At 39.1% G+C, this 20,930-nt stretch overlaps 1 protein-coding gene across 2 annotated transcripts; it reads right to left on the reverse strand.

Annotated features, from left to right (window-relative positions):
• Nucleotides 1-9,129: 9,129 nt before the first annotated feature.
• Nucleotides 9,130-13,381, reverse strand: cmklr2 (chemerin chemokine-like receptor 2). 2 transcript variants are annotated; one of them, XM_067443116.1, is made up of 2 exons: nucleotides 13,231-13,381; nucleotides 9,130-10,702 (listed from the first exon to the last, which is right to left on the reverse strand). In XM_067443116.1, the coding sequence occupies exon 2, from the start codon at nucleotides 10,699-10,701 to the stop codon at nucleotides 9,631-9,633; it is 1,071 nt and encodes a 356-aa protein (XP_067299217.1). In that variant the 5' UTR covers nucleotide 10,702; nucleotides 13,231-13,381; the 3' UTR covers nucleotides 9,130-9,630. The 2 variants fall into 2 exon arrangements, with proteins under 2 accessions (XP_067299217.1, XP_067299218.1); XM_067443117.1 differs by lacking the exon at nucleotides 13,231-13,381 and adding an exon at nucleotides 12,169-12,322.
• Nucleotides 13,382-20,930: the final 7,549 nt, after the last annotated feature.

A 20,930-nucleotide genomic window follows, 5' to 3' on the forward strand; every position in this document is an offset into this window, starting at 1 on the left:
CTGTCATAACCATGGGGGTCACTAGGCCCTTTTTTATGAACTTATGCCTCAGCCCCCCCTAAAAAAATATGTGATTAACCTTTAAAACATCTGAAACTGGCGCAAGGCTTCGGCTACTGCTTCGTCCCGTCTTTTAGTCTTTGTGTCACTGTGTTCTTCAATCCGCAGCGGCGCCGAGTGACATGGTTTTCAAGCTATTGTTATCTATTTTTTGGCCTTCAGAACATCTTAAAATACACATGTAGATCATAGAAATCAACATTTTCTCGGGGGAGCATGCCCTGAGATATGAAACTTGATATGAAACTTGCCTAGGATGCCAGAAAGGCTAGAAACGGCCCTGATTCCAAGACTTGGAAAATGTTATTCATGCTTTTTTTACCCCATGCTTAGACTATTGTACTCATTGTATCTGGTCCTTTCTCAGACATTGCTTGCTCGCCTCCAGATCAGCAAAATCAGCTGATCCGGACAAAGTCTCAATTGTCTTAAAATATTATGCTAAACTACAAATTACCAGCTATATTCCTCTTTTTTTGCACTTTCCTCTGCTACTTTTTGACTTTTATACAGTATATTTCGAAACTAAAGAACTAAATTTGACTCACAGATGTTTTCTTCATTCTCTGTTCTGATGAATCATGATATAAAACATGTGGTTACGATGTGAGTGTCCTAGTACACTGAAAGTTATTTGTAGTTTCAAATGTTTTTAGTTAAAGGGATATTCTTGTTTCATTACAAGGGAGTCGAGAGTCCGAGAGCATTTGTGCCATAATGTTGATGACCATTGACCAAAAAAATGATTTTGACTACTCCAATGTTTTTTCCTTAAAGAACAGTGAGGGTACAGTGAGGCTCTTATAATGGAAGTGAATTAGGCCTGTTTTTGGAGGAAATGTGAAGCTTATTTTCTAAAAGCACTCTTCTGTTAAAACTCTTAAGGTTCTTCTCGTCATTTTCAGTTATTTTAGGTTTTTAGGCGTTGCATTACGTTGCTATGACAACAAAGAAATTCAATATTTATATCTCGCAATTCTGCATTTATTGCTCACAATTGACCCTTCGCTAAGCCCCGCCCCCCGTAGTTACTGTTGCTACACCTGTCAAGCTTTCGCGCCTGGCACGTCTATTACAGTATGTATGCGCCGGTGTCAGACATTTCCGAGGAGATAATTAGTCATTTCTGGCGAACAGGGGAAATATCTGAGCGAGTAAGAAAAAAGGGACTGCAGTATGTATTTGCGGGATATATCCGCGACAAATTATGCAACCGATTACAGAATAATTTCAATAAAATTGAAGCTAAAGCCTATGGTCTCAGCGCAATCAGCAGCTGCCTCATATGTATGTTCATGCACAACAGGGTAAGTAAAATGAGAAAATAATTGAATAATTATAAATCAAACAACTTATCAAAAAATCTTGTGGAATAAACACAAGACATTAGCCTGAAAACTTTGCAATGATTCTCCGGCTTAACGTTATATTTAGCGCGCCGGGCTATGCTCACATGTCGTGTGTCTATAATCTACTCCTTGGACCTGGCACTAGCCTGAGATTCTGACCTGAGCCATTCATCAAAAACCACACATTTACTGAAACCTTATAACAGAAAGCCACTCTCAAACATGATGGGTTTTATTAATATTATAAACACAGCCACTGCAACAATCCTTATGATGAAGGTCTTAATTTGCACACATTTTGTCTAAACAAAACTACAATACAAAACTAATAAATAAAGCTAAGACAGTTCTTATCTTGCCTTTTTATAGTCTATATACTGCATCATATGTAATAACTTGCATCAGTCAAAAACCTCATGTATTTTCAGTTTGTTAATCCTGACGACATTTAACGTTGTGAATGGGGTCTCACACACACTGCTTGATTCAAGGCTGGTATTTCTTACCTTCAGTTTTACGTTTTGGGGAAGGAAAAAAAAATGCACCATCTGTCCAAACTTTTAGGATAGGCATCAGATTTGCACAATCCATACGCACAGATTTGCATCGGCATGTTTCCCTCGCTGGAAAGCTTGACAGACCTTCCGTGCCTAGTTACGGTTGCTAAGCCACGATTGGCCTGTGGTGGTATTCGGGCGTGGCTTCGCGAAGGGTCAATTCAAGTTTATGTCATTCAATTCTGAGAAGAGAAAAGTCAGAATTGCCACATGTAAACTCGCAATAGTGAGAAAAAAATTCCGAAATGTGAGATAAAAAGTCGCAGCTTTTTTATTTTTTATTCTGTGGAGGAAACAAGCATAATCCATAATTATAAATTCCTCACTGTGACCCAAAAGCTGCAGTCCGTAACTTTTTACCAATTTTTACCGTAACTTTTAATCAATTTTTGAGCAAATACATAACCAGCCAGTGTTCAAAACAGTGTTCATCTCCTTACCGTAGCCCGATTCACAACGGTAAGCTTGTAATAATGTGTTATTGTATAAGTAACTTGAGTGGTACTGGTGAATACTGGCGGGAAATTCGAGCATGTTTTCGCGTCATTACGTCACCCAGAGCCGGCCCAAGCCTTCATGGGGCCCTAAGCAGAATTTTATTTGGGGGCCCCTCTGTACCAATTGACTATTGTCAATTCTTGATAATAATCGCACACCCATTATCAATTGTATTAGTTGTAGCTGTGTTGCTTACATCATGTCTGTCTGTCATGTTTTTACCCTTATACGGTTTTTAATTGTTGCAAACCCACAAGAGTGCTCAGGTGTTCATTTGCACTTTAATATTCAAAGTCTTACAGTACGGTTCAGACTGGGATATGTACGATTTAAACTTTTTTTTTTTTTAAAGAAGTCTCATGCTAAATATGCTCACAATTCGTTACCCCAGGACTCTTTGATGAATAGAAAGTTCAAAAGAACAGGATTTATCTAAAATAGAAAGCTTTCAAAGAATCCTAAAAAAGATGGTTACACAACTGTTTTCAACATGATAATAAAAAATAATGTTTCTTGAGCAGCAAATCATCATGAGAATAATCGGTGAAGGATCATGTGACAGTGAAGACTGGTGTAATGATGCTGAAAATTCAGCTTTGATCACAGGAATACATAACAATTTACTTGATACATACGAATATCATATATATATATATATATATATATATATATATATATATATAGAAAACAGCTATTTTAAATTGCAATAATATTTCACAATATAACTGTTTTAACTGTAGTTTTGATCAAATAAATGCAGCCTTTGGTGAGCATAAGAGACTTCTTTTAAAACAAGAAATGGTGGATTTCTTTCAAACATTATGCAAAGCTTTTATTTTGGCGGAAATTCACACAGAAAGACATTAGTACTTCTATTTGTTGACAACAGCATATTTATAAATGATTCTCATTACAAATTTGGGAAGGCTTTTTTGGGAAGAACGAATTTGTATTTCTAAAAAAAAATAAAAAATAAAAAAAAAAGATAATTTTGAGCGACTCGACTATAGCACTTGCAGAGAAGCATTTACTGTGAACAGAAACTGAAAGCTGTACTCCGTCCAAAACATACAGCATGTCAAATAAGATATTTGCACTAAACCAACCGCATTCGCAAATCCATCCATTCATAAAAAGGTTACCGGGCAACTGACGAGTAGCACCGTTTCAGCCGATTTCTTTCTCGCACTGTGAACTTTGAACCCTGACGAATAAGCTTTAGTCCAGTCGATGGCACCGCGAGCTCGCACAGCGCTGTCAGAATCAATCCGTGCATATATTAGAAAACGGAACATTTTGCAGTTTATTTAGTAATTGTTTTAAGGCCATAAAGGCGATTTCAAACATAAAGGAACATACAGCGGCAGCAGTGCTCTTGGGGGCCCTAAGCAGCCGCTTAGTTCGCTTATGCCTTGGGCCGGCCCTGACGTCACCACTGTAATCTTAAAGAAGGAGTCCGGCTGGTAGTATTGCATGTGAGGATGCTGCAGGTGGCGGATCATTTATAGCTGTTCTCACAACAGCTGGAATAATTAAACATATCTTTTTGATGGTGGATTGTAATCCAGAAAGGACCAAACGACACTCCTCAGTGATAGAAGATTTACCCAGAGTAAAAAGCAAAAGATAACACTGATTGTACAGAAATGAAAATCTACAGGTAATGCTAACACACACTACATAGTCACACAATGCTGATGCTGTTAACATTGACAATTAAAAAAAAACAAAGTATAACAATAATAATAGTTTGCATGGTTTGATGCGATATGATCTTAGATTGAATCACTGTTAGCATGAGTTATAGTAATGTTTTGTTCCCAAAAGTGTCCGATATGTTCCTTACTTGGTCAGGTGACATTTTCTAGTGTGAATTCTTATTTAGGTTACACTCCAAGACATAATCTGTGATTCTGAAGTACAGTTTCCACACCGGTGCGGTGACTGACAGCAAAGACACACACACTCCTCAAAACATTAGATTAATCCATGTAATAACTTAAAGATAAAATAGAACAACTCTAAAACATTAGAATTAGCGATTTATTACTAACTTCAATGTGCTTCTGTTTACAACTCTTTACGCCGAAGCGGTTCTGTATAATGAGATTGCATAAATACTTCCATATTTAATGAGTTATTTCATTTTTATTTCATGGGTAATTTTCAATTCATGCTGCTTGATTTATAACATTAATTTAAAATAAAATAAAACAAATAGTGCATAAGTATGCAAATTAGCACACACCATCAGAAATGTTCAGAAACACTTTGTAGAGAAAAGTATATTTATTCCTTTCATATTACAGGAGAAACTACACACACACACACACACACACACACACACACACACACACACACATGTTTCCATGTTTTATGGGGACTTTCCATAGGCATAATGGATTTCATACTGTACAAACTGTACATCCTATCCCCTTACACTGCCCCTAAACCTACCCATCACAGGAAACATTCTGCATTTTTACTTTCTCAAAAAAACTCCTCCTGTGTGATTTATAAGATGTTTTCCTCATGGGGACCTAAAAATGTCCCCACAAGGACAAGGATTTCGGATACTGCCATCTTTATGGGGACATTTTGTTCCCATAACGTAGGGATTACCAGGCCACACACACACACACACACACACACACACAGAGAGAGAGAGAGAGAGAGAGAGAGGGACAGAATTGTTGGTGCCCTTGGTAAATCCTTTTTATCTTTCATTCAAAAAAAAAAAAAAAAAGGTAAACCTTTATTTTTAATACAAAAAAGAAGAATGCAAGTGGGGGAAATCACATGAGAAAAAATTCTCTAATAGACATGAATTATTGTTTATGTCTTTAATTACCACAAATACTGTTACCTCGAGAAATTCTTATGAGTAAAATATCTCTAAAGTATATTATATGTACATGTTTAGCACCCCAGGGTGAGTAGGAACATGAAATTGTCCAGATGTCTTCAGACGGGACCTGGTTCTGTGGTCAGATGACACTATAAAAACAGATTTTTGAAAGCAAACCCACCAGATGGCTTTGGAGCAAACAGAGAAAACTGACCTTAATGTCCACAGTTAAATATAGCGCTGGATCTTTAATGTTGAGGGTCTATTATTTTAGCTGGAGGTCTGGGACATTTTGTTCAAACACATGGTATCATGGATTCCAGCAAATACCAACAGATAAAATATCAAAACCTGACGGCCTCTGCTAGAAATCTTACAATGGGCCATGGTTGGATCTTCTATCAGGACAACGATCAAAATCAACACAAAAAAGAGTCACTGAGCAGAAAATGAAGCTTCTGCCACGAGCGTCCCAGTTCCCTGACCTGAACCCTTTAGAGAACGAGTGTCTGAACTGAAGAGAAGAAGTGCCAACATGGATCTGGGAATCTGGAGAGTTTATGTGTGGAGGAATGATCTCTGATCTCTGGTCAGGTGTTCTCCAAACTCATCAGGCATTACAGGAGAAGACCCAGAGCTGTTATCTTGGCAAAAAAGTATTTAATAAAAGGGTGCCAATAATTATGTCCAACGTGTATTAGAGAAAAACATAATGAGATCCTCCCACCCCCCATTTTACATTTTTATATTCAATGAAAGATTCGATTTGTTCAGATTTTTAAATATCTAAAGGATTATTGACGCTTTTAGTGAGCAAGTCTGATGGCTGAGACTGAGACACATTAGAAAAGCTCAGAGAAATACCACTGGGGTTATGATCAGGCAATAGCTTTAAGACTTTTAAGTTTTAATATTAGAAAAGCTTTCCACTGCTGGAGTGACCTAAAAGGTAGTGTTGGTCTCGAGACTGGTCTTAAGATAATTTTTTGAAGGTCTTGGTCTTTTCTTTTTCTCATACTTGGGATTTTATCTCAAGACCAGTCAAGACCACAACTGCAAGGATATCACAAAATTGCTAGTGCATTGTCTGATTTAACATCATTAATGGGATTTGATGTAAAACTTTCTGCTTAAAGTGAAATCAATAACTTATTTGTAATGTGATTTATGTTATTACTGTGCTGCCGTTTTCATGTTCAAATCACTGTAACATTGATCTGTCTCAAAAATGCCCAAAATGAATATGAATGTCCACAAAATTCTGAGATTTAGTTTTTTTTATATAACATAGAATATAATTAAACAATATCACAAGTGCAAGAGAGCTGTTTGCATGAATATAAAATGACCACAAATGATATTATTTTAATAAACGTTCAATAAACAAGAAGTTAATATGAAATGACACATTTTCTATGTGTCTTTGCTAATTCGGCAATGTTTCGTTATTAAATTAATCTTTGAACAAATCGGTTGAATAAATGATTCAGTGACTGTTAAATGAATCTGAACATTATTTATACTGGTGTAATTGTACCAATTCAGATGCAACTTCTGTGCCATGAATTTTATTGTTCGTGATTTGATTGGGAACAGCACTGTAGTGTCTTAATATCCTTAATATAATATTCTTAATTACCCAAAAATGAAAATGATTTCATTAATTACTCCCCCTCATGTCGTTGGACACCCGTAAGACCTTCGTTCATCTTCAGAACACAAATGAAGATATTTCTGTTGAAAGCTGAGAAAGGCTTCAGAAAGGCCTCCATTGGCATTTAGTACATTCCCACTCACAAGACCCATAAAGGCACTAAACACATCGACACAAAGCCCATCTCACTACAGTGGCTGTACAATAATGTTACAAGGCGACAAAAATAGTTATTGTGCGCACAAAAATCAAAATAACGACTTTATCCGCCAAGTTATTGACGTGAACTCGACGCAAGCGTGAGAATATGACGCAGCTCCGCCGTTCAGACACATGACCTGGAAGAGGAGGAGCGCCGCTATCACATGAGCTCATGTCCGAGACCTACACGGAAGACATTAGTCGTTTCTCAATGTCAAGTAAGGATCCTGGGAAGCCAGAATTCCGAGTATGTCACGTCATCGACATCCGACGAAGGACTGTTCCAATGTCGACGATCCTCTGAATTTCAACCAAGGACTGAGTCCTTCGTTTGAAAAATATGCCATATACAGGAAAGGATGCATATGAGTAGCCTTCGCAGTCTTCGTGCTCTCAAATCACCCACAATCCTCTGCGCGCAGCTTTGGTATCTTCAGACGTTGGCGGAGCGTTAACGGGGCAATTATGCTTGTATCGGGGTTTGTAGATGGGAAGGAAGGAGGCGGGAACCGGCGAAAGTTCAACAACTTTATAATAAATAATAAACAAAACGAAAGTCCCTCACGGACGACTGCCCGCACACACATAATAAAACATAAACAAACCATAACATAAAGTCCAGGCCTGGTCCTCTCTCATCTTCCACGCTCCTCCTTTTATACTCCCGTCACTCTGCCGTGAGCCGAGACCGGTGTGGCGATCAGCTGCCGCTTATTATCACTCCACCGGCCCGCTCTCACGGTCCCTCGCCTCGCTGCTAGCCGCAATGCTTTTACATTTAAGTATATTTACGTAACCAAACATTTGTTATAACCGTAGTAAATATAAGTTAAGTTTAATATTTAAATGCCGGTACAAATTACTACTAGCCTAGAAATCTAGACGCACCCTAGCGGCAGCAAATCTAATCTGCCCGCGAGTGTCGGCTAGCAACTCTCAATACCCTTCTGAGCTGTAAACGCCAAACTCTTGTCGGCCCAATCACATCGTGTATAGAGTCGGTGGGCGGGGCTTAACATAATGAAGACGGCCGAGTTGCGTTTGCGTGCTTCTAGTAAACACAGAAACTGGCGAACGGCGGTCTGTCGAATCAGCTTTGACCGCGACTCTGGAAGACTTGGAGTTAAGCTTTTCTCTGAGAAAAGAACAAAGAGCGGCACTGAAGTCATTCTTAAAAAGGGAAGATGTGTTCAGAGTTTAGCCGACCGGATACGGCGAAAGTTTAATTTGTCAGCGAGCTCTGCTTCACCTTCGTTGCTCTGGTTGGTTGTAGCGCTATCCTATCGCGTGCAGAGGGAGTTTGAAAGACAACCGTTTATCCGCCCTCGGATTGAGCCGTCAATGGTGAGTTTCCAGACCAAACATCTTGATGTGGGTCTGGCTTGTCAGGCTAAATTACTACTGTATTGATATTAAAAAAAAATACAAATAACGTTACACATAACGTTATTGAAAGCCAACGGACCTGTCATTTAACTAAGCTTGGTTGCCGTCACCGGCATTTCTTTTATAAATTACTAGTTAAGTTGTATGCCTGCAACTTAATTTAATGTTAATATTATACCATTCACAGCATTATTAATAGCGTTCTCGTCTTTTTTACCAGGGACCAAGGAACAAACGGGGGCGTTCATACCGTAATCGGACCTGTTCACTGATGTAATGACGCAATGACGTGCACTTGCTAGCCTGTTCCATTTACATGTTCTCCGAATGCTAAAGAGGATCTGCAGGATCGGTCCTTCCAAGGAAGCATCCTTGACATTGAGAAACACCCAATAACTTGGTCATTATTTTGATTTTTTTTTTTGCGCACAAAAACTATATTTGTTGCTTCATCAAAGTATTGTACAGCCACTGTAGTGAGATGGGCTTTGTGTCGATGTGTTTAGTGCCTTTATGGGTCTTGTGAGTGTGAATGTCCTGAATGCCAATGGAGGCCTTTCTGAAGCCTTTCTCAGCTTTCAACAAAAATATCTTCATTTGTGTTCGGAAGATGAACGAAGGTCTGACGGGTGTCCAACGACATGAGGGTGAGTAATTAATGAAATCATTTTCATTTTTGGGTGAACTTACCCTTTAATATTGTATTTATTTATTAAATATAAGACATTTCTCAAGACAGTAGATATGGATCTTTTAGATGAATTTAAGGAGTGCTGGTCTGGTCTTGGGCTTGTCTTGGTCTTAACCCCACAAAGTCTTGGTCTTGTCTTGGTCTCGGCACACACTGGTCTTGGTTTCAACTTGGTCTTGGTTTAGGTGGTCTTGACTACAACACTACTAAGCAGGAAGGCCTGAAATACGCTGCATTGTTTCTGCTCCATACACGAGTAACATTGGTCTTACTGCTTCTTTAAAAGCCATTATTTCCCAACCAATCAGTCAGAATCTACTTTCAGTCCAGTTGGCGCTCCAGGGCTTCCTTGAGTTCAGTTGAGTTTGGCGTGACCGCCGAGCCCTTCAGATGGAGGAGCTGGCCATGGGCTCTTCAGGAGAACAGCTGGCCAATGCTGACTCTAGCTCAGTAGCAGACACAGATTGACTCAGCTCTCTCAGCGAGCTCTTGGTGAAGTTCAAACACGACCGCCATACCAGTTTACGCACCTTCTTGGTGAGCAGCACGTAGAGAATAGGGTTGATGCAGCTGTTGAAGAAGGCCAGGCTGGTGGCGAGGGGGAAGCCCACGATGAGCACGGAGTGAAGGTAGGTGGTGTGGTGCATGCTCAGCTCCATCAGGCTGAACGTGTGGAAAGGCACCCAACACAAGAAGAAAGCAAGAATCACAGCCGAGACGGTTCTGGAAAAGCTGGTCAAGCGAACCGAGTTGGACTGGCGCATCTTGACAGCCAAAAGGACGCCGCTCACGGTGATGGTGGCAAACGGAAGCAGAAAGCCCACGGTGGTGCGAAGAGACACCAACGCTATGTGCCTCACCGCTATCATGTGCCTGCTCTCATCGTGAAAGTTATTAAAACACACAATCTTCCCTTTATGTTGGGTCACGTCTCGGAATATCAGGGCCGGACAGCTTAAACAGCAGGACGTGGACCAAATCAGCGCGCACACCCACCAGGCCCGCCGGACGTTTCGAAACCTTTCCGACCAGCTCAGGTGGACCAGTGAGATGTAGCGATCCAAACTCAGGACGGTGAGAAACAGCACGCTGGCGTACATGTTCATGGTGCACACGAATGAGTTCAGCTTACACATGGTCTTCCCAAAGAGCCAGTGAAAGTCTCGCAGCACGTAGTCGATGGAGAACGGAAGGGACAGCACAAACACAAAGTCGGCAATGGCCAGATTCTGCAGCCAAACGCTGTTCACGGTCCTTTTGCTTTTGAAGGCAGTCACCCAGATCACCATGCCATTCCCGATTACACCCAGAGTAAAGGCCAGGCTGTAGATGATCACTGATATGATGTGAAGAGCTTCTCTCTGAGTGTAGCCGTCAGCCTTGGTCTCCTCTACGTAGCCATAATCCATGTATTCGTAAGTGTCGTTTTCATAGTCCATGTCTTCTTGAGTCAACATCCTAGAGACAAAATGGGAAAGACACATTACAAATCTCTTTAATATCAGTTGATTAAATGAGATTAAAAGATGGGTGAATTGTTTAAAGGCAATGTAATTTCAGTGACACTAGCGTCACCAAGTCATTGGTCAGCCAAGCAGATAGCCACTGTGAAAAAAAAAACAAAAACAGGCTCATTGGAAAAATATGCAAGTCTCTGCAAAATAATATTACATTGTGAGAACCATCCACTGACTGATGAATGGTAATCTGGCAAGGATTTATACAAATTAAATGTCCGGTGAAATATTAAAGCTCTCGCGTTTAAAAAAATGACCTGTCCTACCTATACTAAACGACTTCTGTCCTGATTTCTTTGGGTAGAGGGTCTATGTATGGGTAAATGTATGAGCTTTTCAGATCTTTTGATGTAATGGATGAAATACATACGACTGGAGATGACGGAAAACATTGTGTTTTTCATCTTCAAACCAAACTTAGGTCTCCAGCCATAATGTTCACGCATTAGGTGAGTAGATGGTTTTTTTGTGGCTGTTTGAACACCTTCGACCACATGAGTGTTTACTCTACGAAAGCAATCCGGTCAAATGTGTTTTGACTACCTCTGGAAGTGGACACGAGTGGACAAGCTCAAAACGTTTTAGACCCGTTTACACCTGTATTTAGCATCGCCCACTTGTGATCCGATCTACGAAAGTAAAGAGGGTCAATGAGAGTGCACAAAAGCAAATGTGGCGTAAAAAAGCAACCTTGCTTCTGAGTCTTGAGCTCTTCTATCGTGGCTGCGGCGCTTCACTGACAGTAACGTGAAACCAGACTTTATTCGCCACAATGGAAAGCATATTTACACTGTCTGAATCACTCCCTATCCCCTATATAGTGCACTGTCTTATTTTAACAAATTGGAGTAGAAATATGATTGTGTAATTGTAAAGTTATTATTTCTTTATTATTATAAAAAACATCATTGAGTTTAATTTATGTTTGTATTTAAATCAGTTAATGTTAACCTTCAATATAAGTAATGTACCAACCAACTACCATATAGTTTACAGCATTAGATAAGAATGTTTTTCCTCAAGAAAATTGGCCATGTCCTCTATCTGATATACATCCACAATAATCAATGTTGAATCGAATCAAATCAAAAGCTTGTGAATGGAAATTGAATCGAATCATGAATTTGTGTCAAAACCCAGCCACAATATATATTTTTTATGTATATATACCCTTAACGATTTTAAGTGAAATATATGAGCCAAAGTTGACACATAGCTGAAAATTAACTGAGATCTCCATTAATCCAGCATTTTTTGAGCAATACGATTTTGCCCCAGTTCATGGAAATATTGAACATGTTATTTTGATGCTATTTTCTAGATTGAAATATATCCCATATTTATTTAACATATTTGAGCCTCAATCCAAGCACACTATTTGAAAGACATTTCTACTGAAAGAATTACCTGACAGCGTCCAGCTCTCTGACATTAGCTCCGCTGAAAAGATTTCTGTGGCAATTTCATAAAAAGATAATGTTGTCCCTATAGGGTCTGGGTGTTCCCCTGTTTTTGTTCCCGGAGTAGAATGAGAGAAAGAGAGAGAGGGTTTGAGAGGTGAAGAAAGAGAGGCAGGAGTGAAGAGAAAGGATCCGGACTAAGCCTGGCCCCTCCACACACACACACACACACACACACACACACACACACACACACACACACACACACACACACACACGCACACACACACACACACACACACACACACACACACACTTTTGTTCCTGTGTTTTGTTGTGTGTGTGTCATCAGAAGAGATGGGGTCCGTGACAGAGTTTCTTTATGATTCAGATCTGTCACTAACTCACAAACCTCTCACTCGACAGGAATGCATCACTGCAGGATCTTTCCATCTGTGCGTCCAGAGGACTTTATGATCCTAATGAGAGATGCATGGTTATTCTCTCTCTCTCTCTCTCTCTCTCTCTCTCTCTCTCTCTCTCTGGAAATGTGATCTTGCTAGTTAACATGGCTGTGATTATAATGGGTTCAACACAAATCAGCTCGACATAGGTCTGCAAACTAATCACACAACTGAGCTGTCATTGCCTGCAGTACCATCAGTGCAGTGAATGAGCAACAACTCAACCTATATTGTAATTACATCACAGACCTATTCACAAAACTTGAGCAATAAGGGCAGAGATGTTTCCATATCCTGACATTCAAGAATAAAACTGGTTTCAATTAGAATCAAAACAAAGCTTGAGCCTTTGTCCCTCAGGTTTGGAAAACAACTTACACTTTACATAATGCAGAAACCAGCATCCAATTAATCAAGAACTTCACTTTCTAAACTCCAAAGCAACATATAGCTCAACCTACAGAAGAAAAAAAAACTTCTCAATATTTGATAGGCTAAAAAAAAGTTCGATTTTTTCCATTGTGCTGAGTGTAATGAAAAACCCATTTAGTGAAGGCAGATTTTGTCATAAACTAGTGAGAGAGAAACTGTAAACGTCGCCGTACCTTGTTTGTCGTTAAATGTTCGATAGAGTCAGGCTCCCTAAAAGTTTAGGCAAATGTGTGCCCCATTTGTTGATAAGCCGTAAAGTGTCGTTTGGTGGAGGCTTCGCGCTTCACCGCCGTCCCGAGAGCTCAGAAACACTTCAATACTGCAGACTCACAGCAGCAGCACTGACTGGAGCGATCTCTCTCTCTCTCTCTCTCTCTCTCACTCTCTCTCTCTCTCTCTCTCTCTCTCTCTCTCTCTCTCTCTCTCTCTCTCTCTCTGTGTGTGTGTGTGTGTGTTCATCATAGCACAGTTAACTGTTTTGAACACTGATAATAATCATAAAAATCCTTCTTGAACATCAATTCATCATATCAGAATGATTTCTGAAGGATTAAGTGACACTGAAGACTGGAGCGTTACACGTTTCTCTAGATTCACATAGAAAACAGTTATTTTAAATTGTTGTAATATTTCACAATGTGAGCGTAAGAGATTTTATATAGGCCTATATTTGATTTATTTTATTATTATTATTATTATTAAATCTTTATAATTCAAACTTTTGATCATTCATAAATGCACATTTAACCCTTTAACTGTCACCGTCCCACAGGTGGGACGCTTGGCGCTCTTTTTTTGATTGCCTTTTTTTCGTATCATATATTTTAGTAATTATCATAAATTAGGTATCTTTCGAAAGCTTACGAACTCAAAATTCATCCTGTGAAAACCGTTTTGAAATCAGACGTTGCGTTACCATGGAAACGGTAATCTAATTTCTTCTAGCAGGTTCCTCCCCTAGTGGCCAGTGTCATGTTTCATATTACGAAATGTATTTTAACTACTTTATAATCAAAATCTTTTCTAATCTTGACAAAACACATATCATTGGAAAGGTCTGAGTCTCAAGGTTCCATATGTGGTGACTGTTTTATGATGGAAGTGATATTTGGACAGAAATTTACAGGAAAATGCATCAAAAAAAACAATCAATGGAAATTGAATGACACCCGGTGGCTATTTTTGGTACAGCGCCTAAACAAAATCTCATGGGGACTTCAATTTTTGTGATATCAACTTCAAATTTGGAACACAACTTGGTTAGATATATGCCTTTGATTTTATAGTAATTTTGAGTAAAACATTTTTTGTAAAATATATATTTTATATAAAATAAAAAATATTTAGTACTGTATTTTTCATTTTCAGTAAATTTAAACTTCCATAACTTTTTCATTCTTTCATATTTTGAAATGCTTTCACCTCAGTAATAATCTGCTGATTGTCTTCTTTAAATCAAGACCAAACTTAAGTCTATATTCCAAACCATTCTTGAATTACAGCCTTTTAAGTTTGGATAGTGCATTTTCATGACTATTCTCAAAAACGGGGGTGACAGTTAATTAAATATATACATAAATAAAATATGTATGAATTTAAAATAAAGACATTTAGATAATACACTTCAGCACTAGGCTTTTTTTAATTATGATTTAAAAAGGCATATGCCAAAAACTGCTAATACGATTAATAGTGCTTTGTTAATTAAAGCTGGTTAGTTCAAGGATAAATTGGGACATTTCCCCCATGCAGTCATCTCAATGGCAAAGTCAATGAGTTGACTTAAAGCACCAGTAGTTTGTTTTACCATATCCTATTTACCAGAAAATATGTTGCTGTGACCAGTTGATGCATTTTAAAGGTCATATACTAGAACTAGAATAGCGCTACAGCGGTCAGTCCTATCACAGGTCTTTGATTTTGTACAAATAATGTGTATCCCGTATGTCTGTGGTTTGTAACCAGTGCTAATCTCTGCAGTCTGTCAGTACACAGTCTCAGATCCATATGTCCTTGCAGCCACTGCCCCCTGCATGCTGTAGCTACATGAACAGGATGTATATGTTATTTAATTCAAACCTTAAGGGATGCGTGTGACTCCTATTCCTTAGGATATAAACTACAGATGAAGAGCTAAATTTAAACCCTGTTCTTGATTAAACAGCTCATTATTAGGCCTCAGTGAAATCTATGCACTGTAAAAAAAAATTGGTTGGTTTTTGTTGGTTTAACTTAAAAAAGGAAGTAACCTGGATGCCTTAAAATTGTGAGTTTATCGAAATTAAAACTTTGAGTTGATACAATGAAGGAAATTTGTTTAATAAATGGAAACTCAAAATTTTATTGTATCTGAACCACCTCCAAAATTTGATAAATCATGAAAATCGCACTATTTGGCATGTTTCACTGCGTCATCAGAAATAACACACACACACTTACCCAATATGATTACAAAATCTTTTAATAATATTTTAATAAAGGCTGTCGAATCTCAAAAAATGTTCATTGTAGTAACTCAAAATTTTAATTTCAGTGAACTCAAAATTTTAAGGCAACCAGGTAACTTTTTTTCTAAATATTTTTTTACAGTGTGCCCATGAGTGACAGAATCACAACAATATGTATTCCCAGCTCATTTGTAAAATAGTTTTCCCTATTGATTATGCTTTCAGTGTACTCAATGTAATACATTTTCATCATTTTTTTTCCTTCTGCACTGTAAAAAATTATTTAGAAAAAAGTTACCTGGTTGCCTTAAAATTTTGAGTTCACTGAAATTAAAAATTTTAGTTAATACAATGAACATTTTTTGAGATTCGACAACCTTTATTCAAATATTATTAAAAGATTTTGTAATCATATTGGGTAATTGTGTGTGTTTTATTTCTGATGACAGTGAAACATGCCAAATAGTGCTATTTTCATGATTTATCAATTTTTTTATGTGGTTCAGATACCAAAATATTTTGAGTTTCTATTTATTGAACAAATTTCCTTCATTGTATCAACTCAAATTTTTAAGTTCAATGAACATAATTTTAAGGCAACCAGTTTACTTACTTTTTTAAGTTAAACGTACAAAAATCGACATTTTTTTTTTTACAGTGTGTATAACAACCAACTTCATTAGGTTAACCCCTTAAATCAGCACAGAAAATGCCTGCAGATGTCATCTATACTGTCGGAAAAAAGGTACATTTCTGTCACTGGGGCGGTACCCTAAAGTACAAAATTGAAAATGTACTAATACGTACCTTTAAGGTATTAATACACACTCTTAAAGTACTGATATGTACATTTTAAGGTACTAATATGTACCATTTAGGGGTAAGTCTTAAAGATCTTTTCACTTTTGTACCTAGGGTACCACCCCAGTGAAAGCACTGTACCTTTTTTCTGGGAATGTATGCTTATTAGAGACTGCTGTAACCCAACATATAACCGGCACCAACAGTAACTCCCACACTGTACAGACTCCAAAGAGATATGAATGTCTGGCAGGTAACCAGTTTGGCTGTGAAATCATGTTTTGCATCTCAATGACTTGCAATTAATCATTTAAGGTAGATGATCACTGTGGCATGAGAGCGGCCTAAAGTAAACAGCCTGTTCTGAGGAAATGTAAAGGTCAGGCCTCCGGCATCTGAACTGGGAAGGAAGGGGCTGATTCGTTTAGAGTTAAAGTTTAAGGCCATGGACAGCATTTAAACACAAAAAACCCTGGTTGCTCATTCGAGATCTGTTTCCAGCATCGCTGCTGTGGCTCCACTGGGGTCTCATAATTGTAACAGGATATCCTGGTATTTTATAATGTTTGGGACAGATAGTTAGATGACACATGCGCCCCCACCCCCCAAGTAAACAGTACTAGGCTGGAATGCATTGTTTATGTATTGAATCATTTATTAATTTTAATTAAAATAATTTATTTTGAAGCACAAATAATCCGCCAAAAAAAATACACATTTTAATTAAAACTTAAAATAACCAGAAATGTTTATACAGTTGCATATTATGCTATGGGATACTTTCCCACATGCATTAACAAGTTATCAAATTATAATTTCTCACCAAAGGCAATTGAATGGTTCATATACTGATAGAAAACAGTGTGTTCAAGTAGATCATGAGACTTCATGAATAGTAACTAATCCTGTTGGCGTACCGCAAGGTTCAACATTGGGTCCTTCGTTATTCAGTTTGCATTAATTACCTACCTGACATTAATTGTCAGATGCATACTGATAATATATGGAGGACCAAATCTGCACAAATTAAAAATAAATAAATGAATGAATGAAAAAGTAAGTAAATAAATAAATAAAGATACGCATATGTAAATTAATAAAAACATAAATAAATGTGATAATAGGAAAATAAATTACAGAATAAATGACTTGATAAAATAATTGATTCAATTTTAATCAATACAATTTTGTATTATCTTTCCGTTAATTTAATATTTTCTGCTTTTATAAAAATATATATTTTTAACTTTTATTTATTTTTTATAAATTTTAACATTTATTTTTATATTTATTTTTATATTTATGCGTTCATTTATTTTTTACATTTATTTTTCCCACATGTATTTATTTTTACATTTATTGATCGGTTGATTAATTTCTTTTTCTTTTTCTTTTTCCGTGTGAAACATGTAAATGAGAGGGCGGTCCTTGTGTAGCGGTCCTTGTCCAACATCATTGGTTGAGAGCTCACCACAGTCGATGAAGCTCACGCACGCAGAACCAGCTGAGGAGAGTTGTCAGTTAATGACGGCCGCATAGTTCTTTCACTAAACAAACGTATCAATGTTTCCAACAGTTTGACCCATTGAGAGATACGTTCCAGTGGTCCTTATAGTCGTGCCATCTGACTCGCACAGATTTTTAACTCATCAGGTTGTAAGTTCTAGACACACCCTAGCGGCAGCAAATCTAATCTGCCGCGAGTGTCGCAACTCTCAATACCCTTCTGAACTGTAAACGCCAAATTCTTGCCGGGCCAATCACATCGTGTATAGAGTCGGTGGGCGGGGCTTAACATAATGACTGCCGAGTTGTGTGTTTGCGTGCTTCTAGTAAACACAGAAACTGGCGAACGGCGGTCTGTCTGGAAGACTCTGGAAGACTTGGAGTTAAGCTTTTCTCTGAGAAAAGAACAAAGAACGGCACTGAAGTCATTCTTAAGAAGGGAAGATGTGTTCAGAGTTTAGCCGACCGGATACGGCAAATGTTTAATCTGTCAACGAGCTCTGTTTCACCTTCGTTGCTCTGGTTGGTTGTAGCGCTATCCTATCGCGTGCACAGGGAGTTTGAAAGACGACCGTTTATCCGCCCCTCGGATTGAGCTGTCAATGGTGAGTTTCCAGACCAAACATCTTGATGTGGGTCTGGCTTGTCAGGCTATGTAAGTTCACCTCTTGCATGTTGTGTATGTATACTATGGCGGACGTTTCACAAACAGCTAGCGTTAGTTAGAGAGTTGCACTACTTAGCGAATTAAGTTGAAAACAACGCATCAAATTACTGTTATTAAAATTAGATGTGCTTATCGATGTTTTAGGAGGGTTATATTCCGATATGGATGTGGAAGTAAAGACTGAAATGTTGCCGCGATAATTGATAGACACTCTGCAAAACACTGTATGTACCAGCACATTCAAAACCCGTGAGTCAGATGGTAGTAAGGTGGGACGACCAACGCACTTTCTTCCGATAAGTACCACTGAAACATATCTCTCAATGGGTCAAACTGCTGGAAGCTGATACGTTGTTTAGTGTCTGTGAAAGAACTATGCGGCCGTCATTAACTGAAAACTGTCCTCATCTGGTCTGATTCTGCGTGCGTGAGCTTCATAGACTGTGGTGAGCTCTCAACCAATGATGTGCTGAAGCAGGGCTGGACTGGGGCTAAAATTCGGCTCTGGCAAACCCAGCCCATCCGGCTCATGAGTTTCCCGTGAATGTTTTTGCTGGGGTTGGGGCCTTAAATTGGAGTAAATCAATAAAACTAGGACAAGGACAAATAATGATAGATATTATCAAATTTGCTGCAAATACAGATAAACTTAATATTGATTTTTTGTCCCACCGAAATGCCCTTGTCACTAAAGCACTGATTATTTTGTAGCCTTATTATAAATGTAGCCTACTGCTTTTAAATGCTGTCACTCTCGTGTCCTTCCAAACCTGTATGACTTCTGTGAAATGTTTTGAAGAATGTTGGCAACCAAGCCATTTTGGTTAGGCTTTGAATATTGTATGAACAAAAAACACACTCAAATTATTTTATTTTATACTACACAGAAATAAATTTATTTACATTTGGAATGACATTAGGGTGAGTAAATGATCACATTTTTGGGTTGAAATACCCCTTTAAAAAACAATCATATTTTTCAAGAAGTAAGACACTGATATCTATCTTTCATGAGGCTATCATTGAAATATAATGTAATTACATTTCATTAGATCTATTAAAAAAAGTTAATACAACTTTTAAAAAGGAAAAAAAGCTTTGTCTTTAATTCATGGGATCCAGGCTTTAAAGCTGTTTTAAGTATCCTTGGCGGCTGAGACTCTGGAATGGCATCCATGACGGCTGAGACTTTGGCGTGGCATCCTTAGCGGCTGGAGACTGGAATGGCGTCCATGGCGGCTGAGACTCTGGAATGGCATCCTTGGCGGCTGAGACTCTGGAATGGCATCCTTGGCGGCTGAGACTCTGGAATGGCATCCTTGATGGCTGGAGACTCTGGAATGGAATCCTTGGTGGCTGAGACTCTGGAATGAAATCCTTGGTGGCTGAGACTCTGGAATGGCTTCCTTGGCGGCTGAGACTCTGGAATGGCATCCTTTGCGCCTGAGCCTCTGGAATGGCATCTATGGCTGCTGGAGACTCTGGAATGGCATCCTTGGCGGCTTAGACTCTGGAATGGCATCCATGATGGCTGGAGACTCTGGAATGGAATCCTTGATGGCTGGAGACTATGGAATGGAATCCTTGGCGGCTGAGACTCTGGAATGGCATCCATGATGGCTGGAGACTCTGGAATGGCATCCTTGGCGGCTTAGACTCTGGAATGGCATCCATGATGGCTGGAGACTCTGGAATGGAATCCATGATGGCTGGAGACTCTGGAATGAAATCCTTGGTGGCTGAGACTCTGGAATGGAATCCTTGGTGGCTGAGACTCTGGAATGGCATCCATGACGGCTGAGACTTTGGCGTGGCATCCTTAGCGGCTGGAGACTGGAATGGCGTCCATGGCGGCTGAGACTCTGGAATGGCATCCTTGGCGGCTGAGACTCTGGAATGGCATCCTTGGCGGCTGAGACTCTGGAATGGCATCCTTGATGGCTGGAGACTCTGGAATGGAATCCTTGGTGGCTGAGACTCTGGAATGAAATCCTTGGTGGCTGAGACTCTGGAATGGCTTCCTTGGCGGCTGAGACTCTGGAATGGCATCCTTTGCGCCTGAGCCTCTGGAATGGCATCTATGGCTGCTGGAGACTCTGGAATGGCATCCTTGGCGGCTTAGACTCTGGAATGGCATCCATGATGGCTGGAGACTCTGGAATGGAATCCTTGATGGCTGGAGACTATGGAATGGAATCCTTGGCGGCTGAGACTCTGGAATGGCATCCATGATGGCTGGAGACTCTGGAATGGCATCCTTGGCGGCTTAGACTCTGGAATGGCATCCATGATGGCTGGAGACTCTGGAATGGAATCCATGATGGCTGGAGACTCTGGAATGAAATCCTTGGTGGCTGAGACTCTGGAATGGAATCCTTGGTGGCTGAGACTCTGGAATGGAATCCTTGGCGGCTGAGACTCTGGAATGGCATCTATGGTGGCTGGAGACTCT

Source organism: Pseudorasbora parva, chromosome 5 (assembly GCF_024679245.1).
Source record: "Pseudorasbora parva isolate DD20220531a chromosome 5, ASM2467924v1, whole genome shotgun sequence".
Classification (NCBI taxonomy): domain Eukaryota; kingdom Metazoa; phylum Chordata; class Actinopteri; order Cypriniformes; family Gobionidae; genus Pseudorasbora; species Pseudorasbora parva.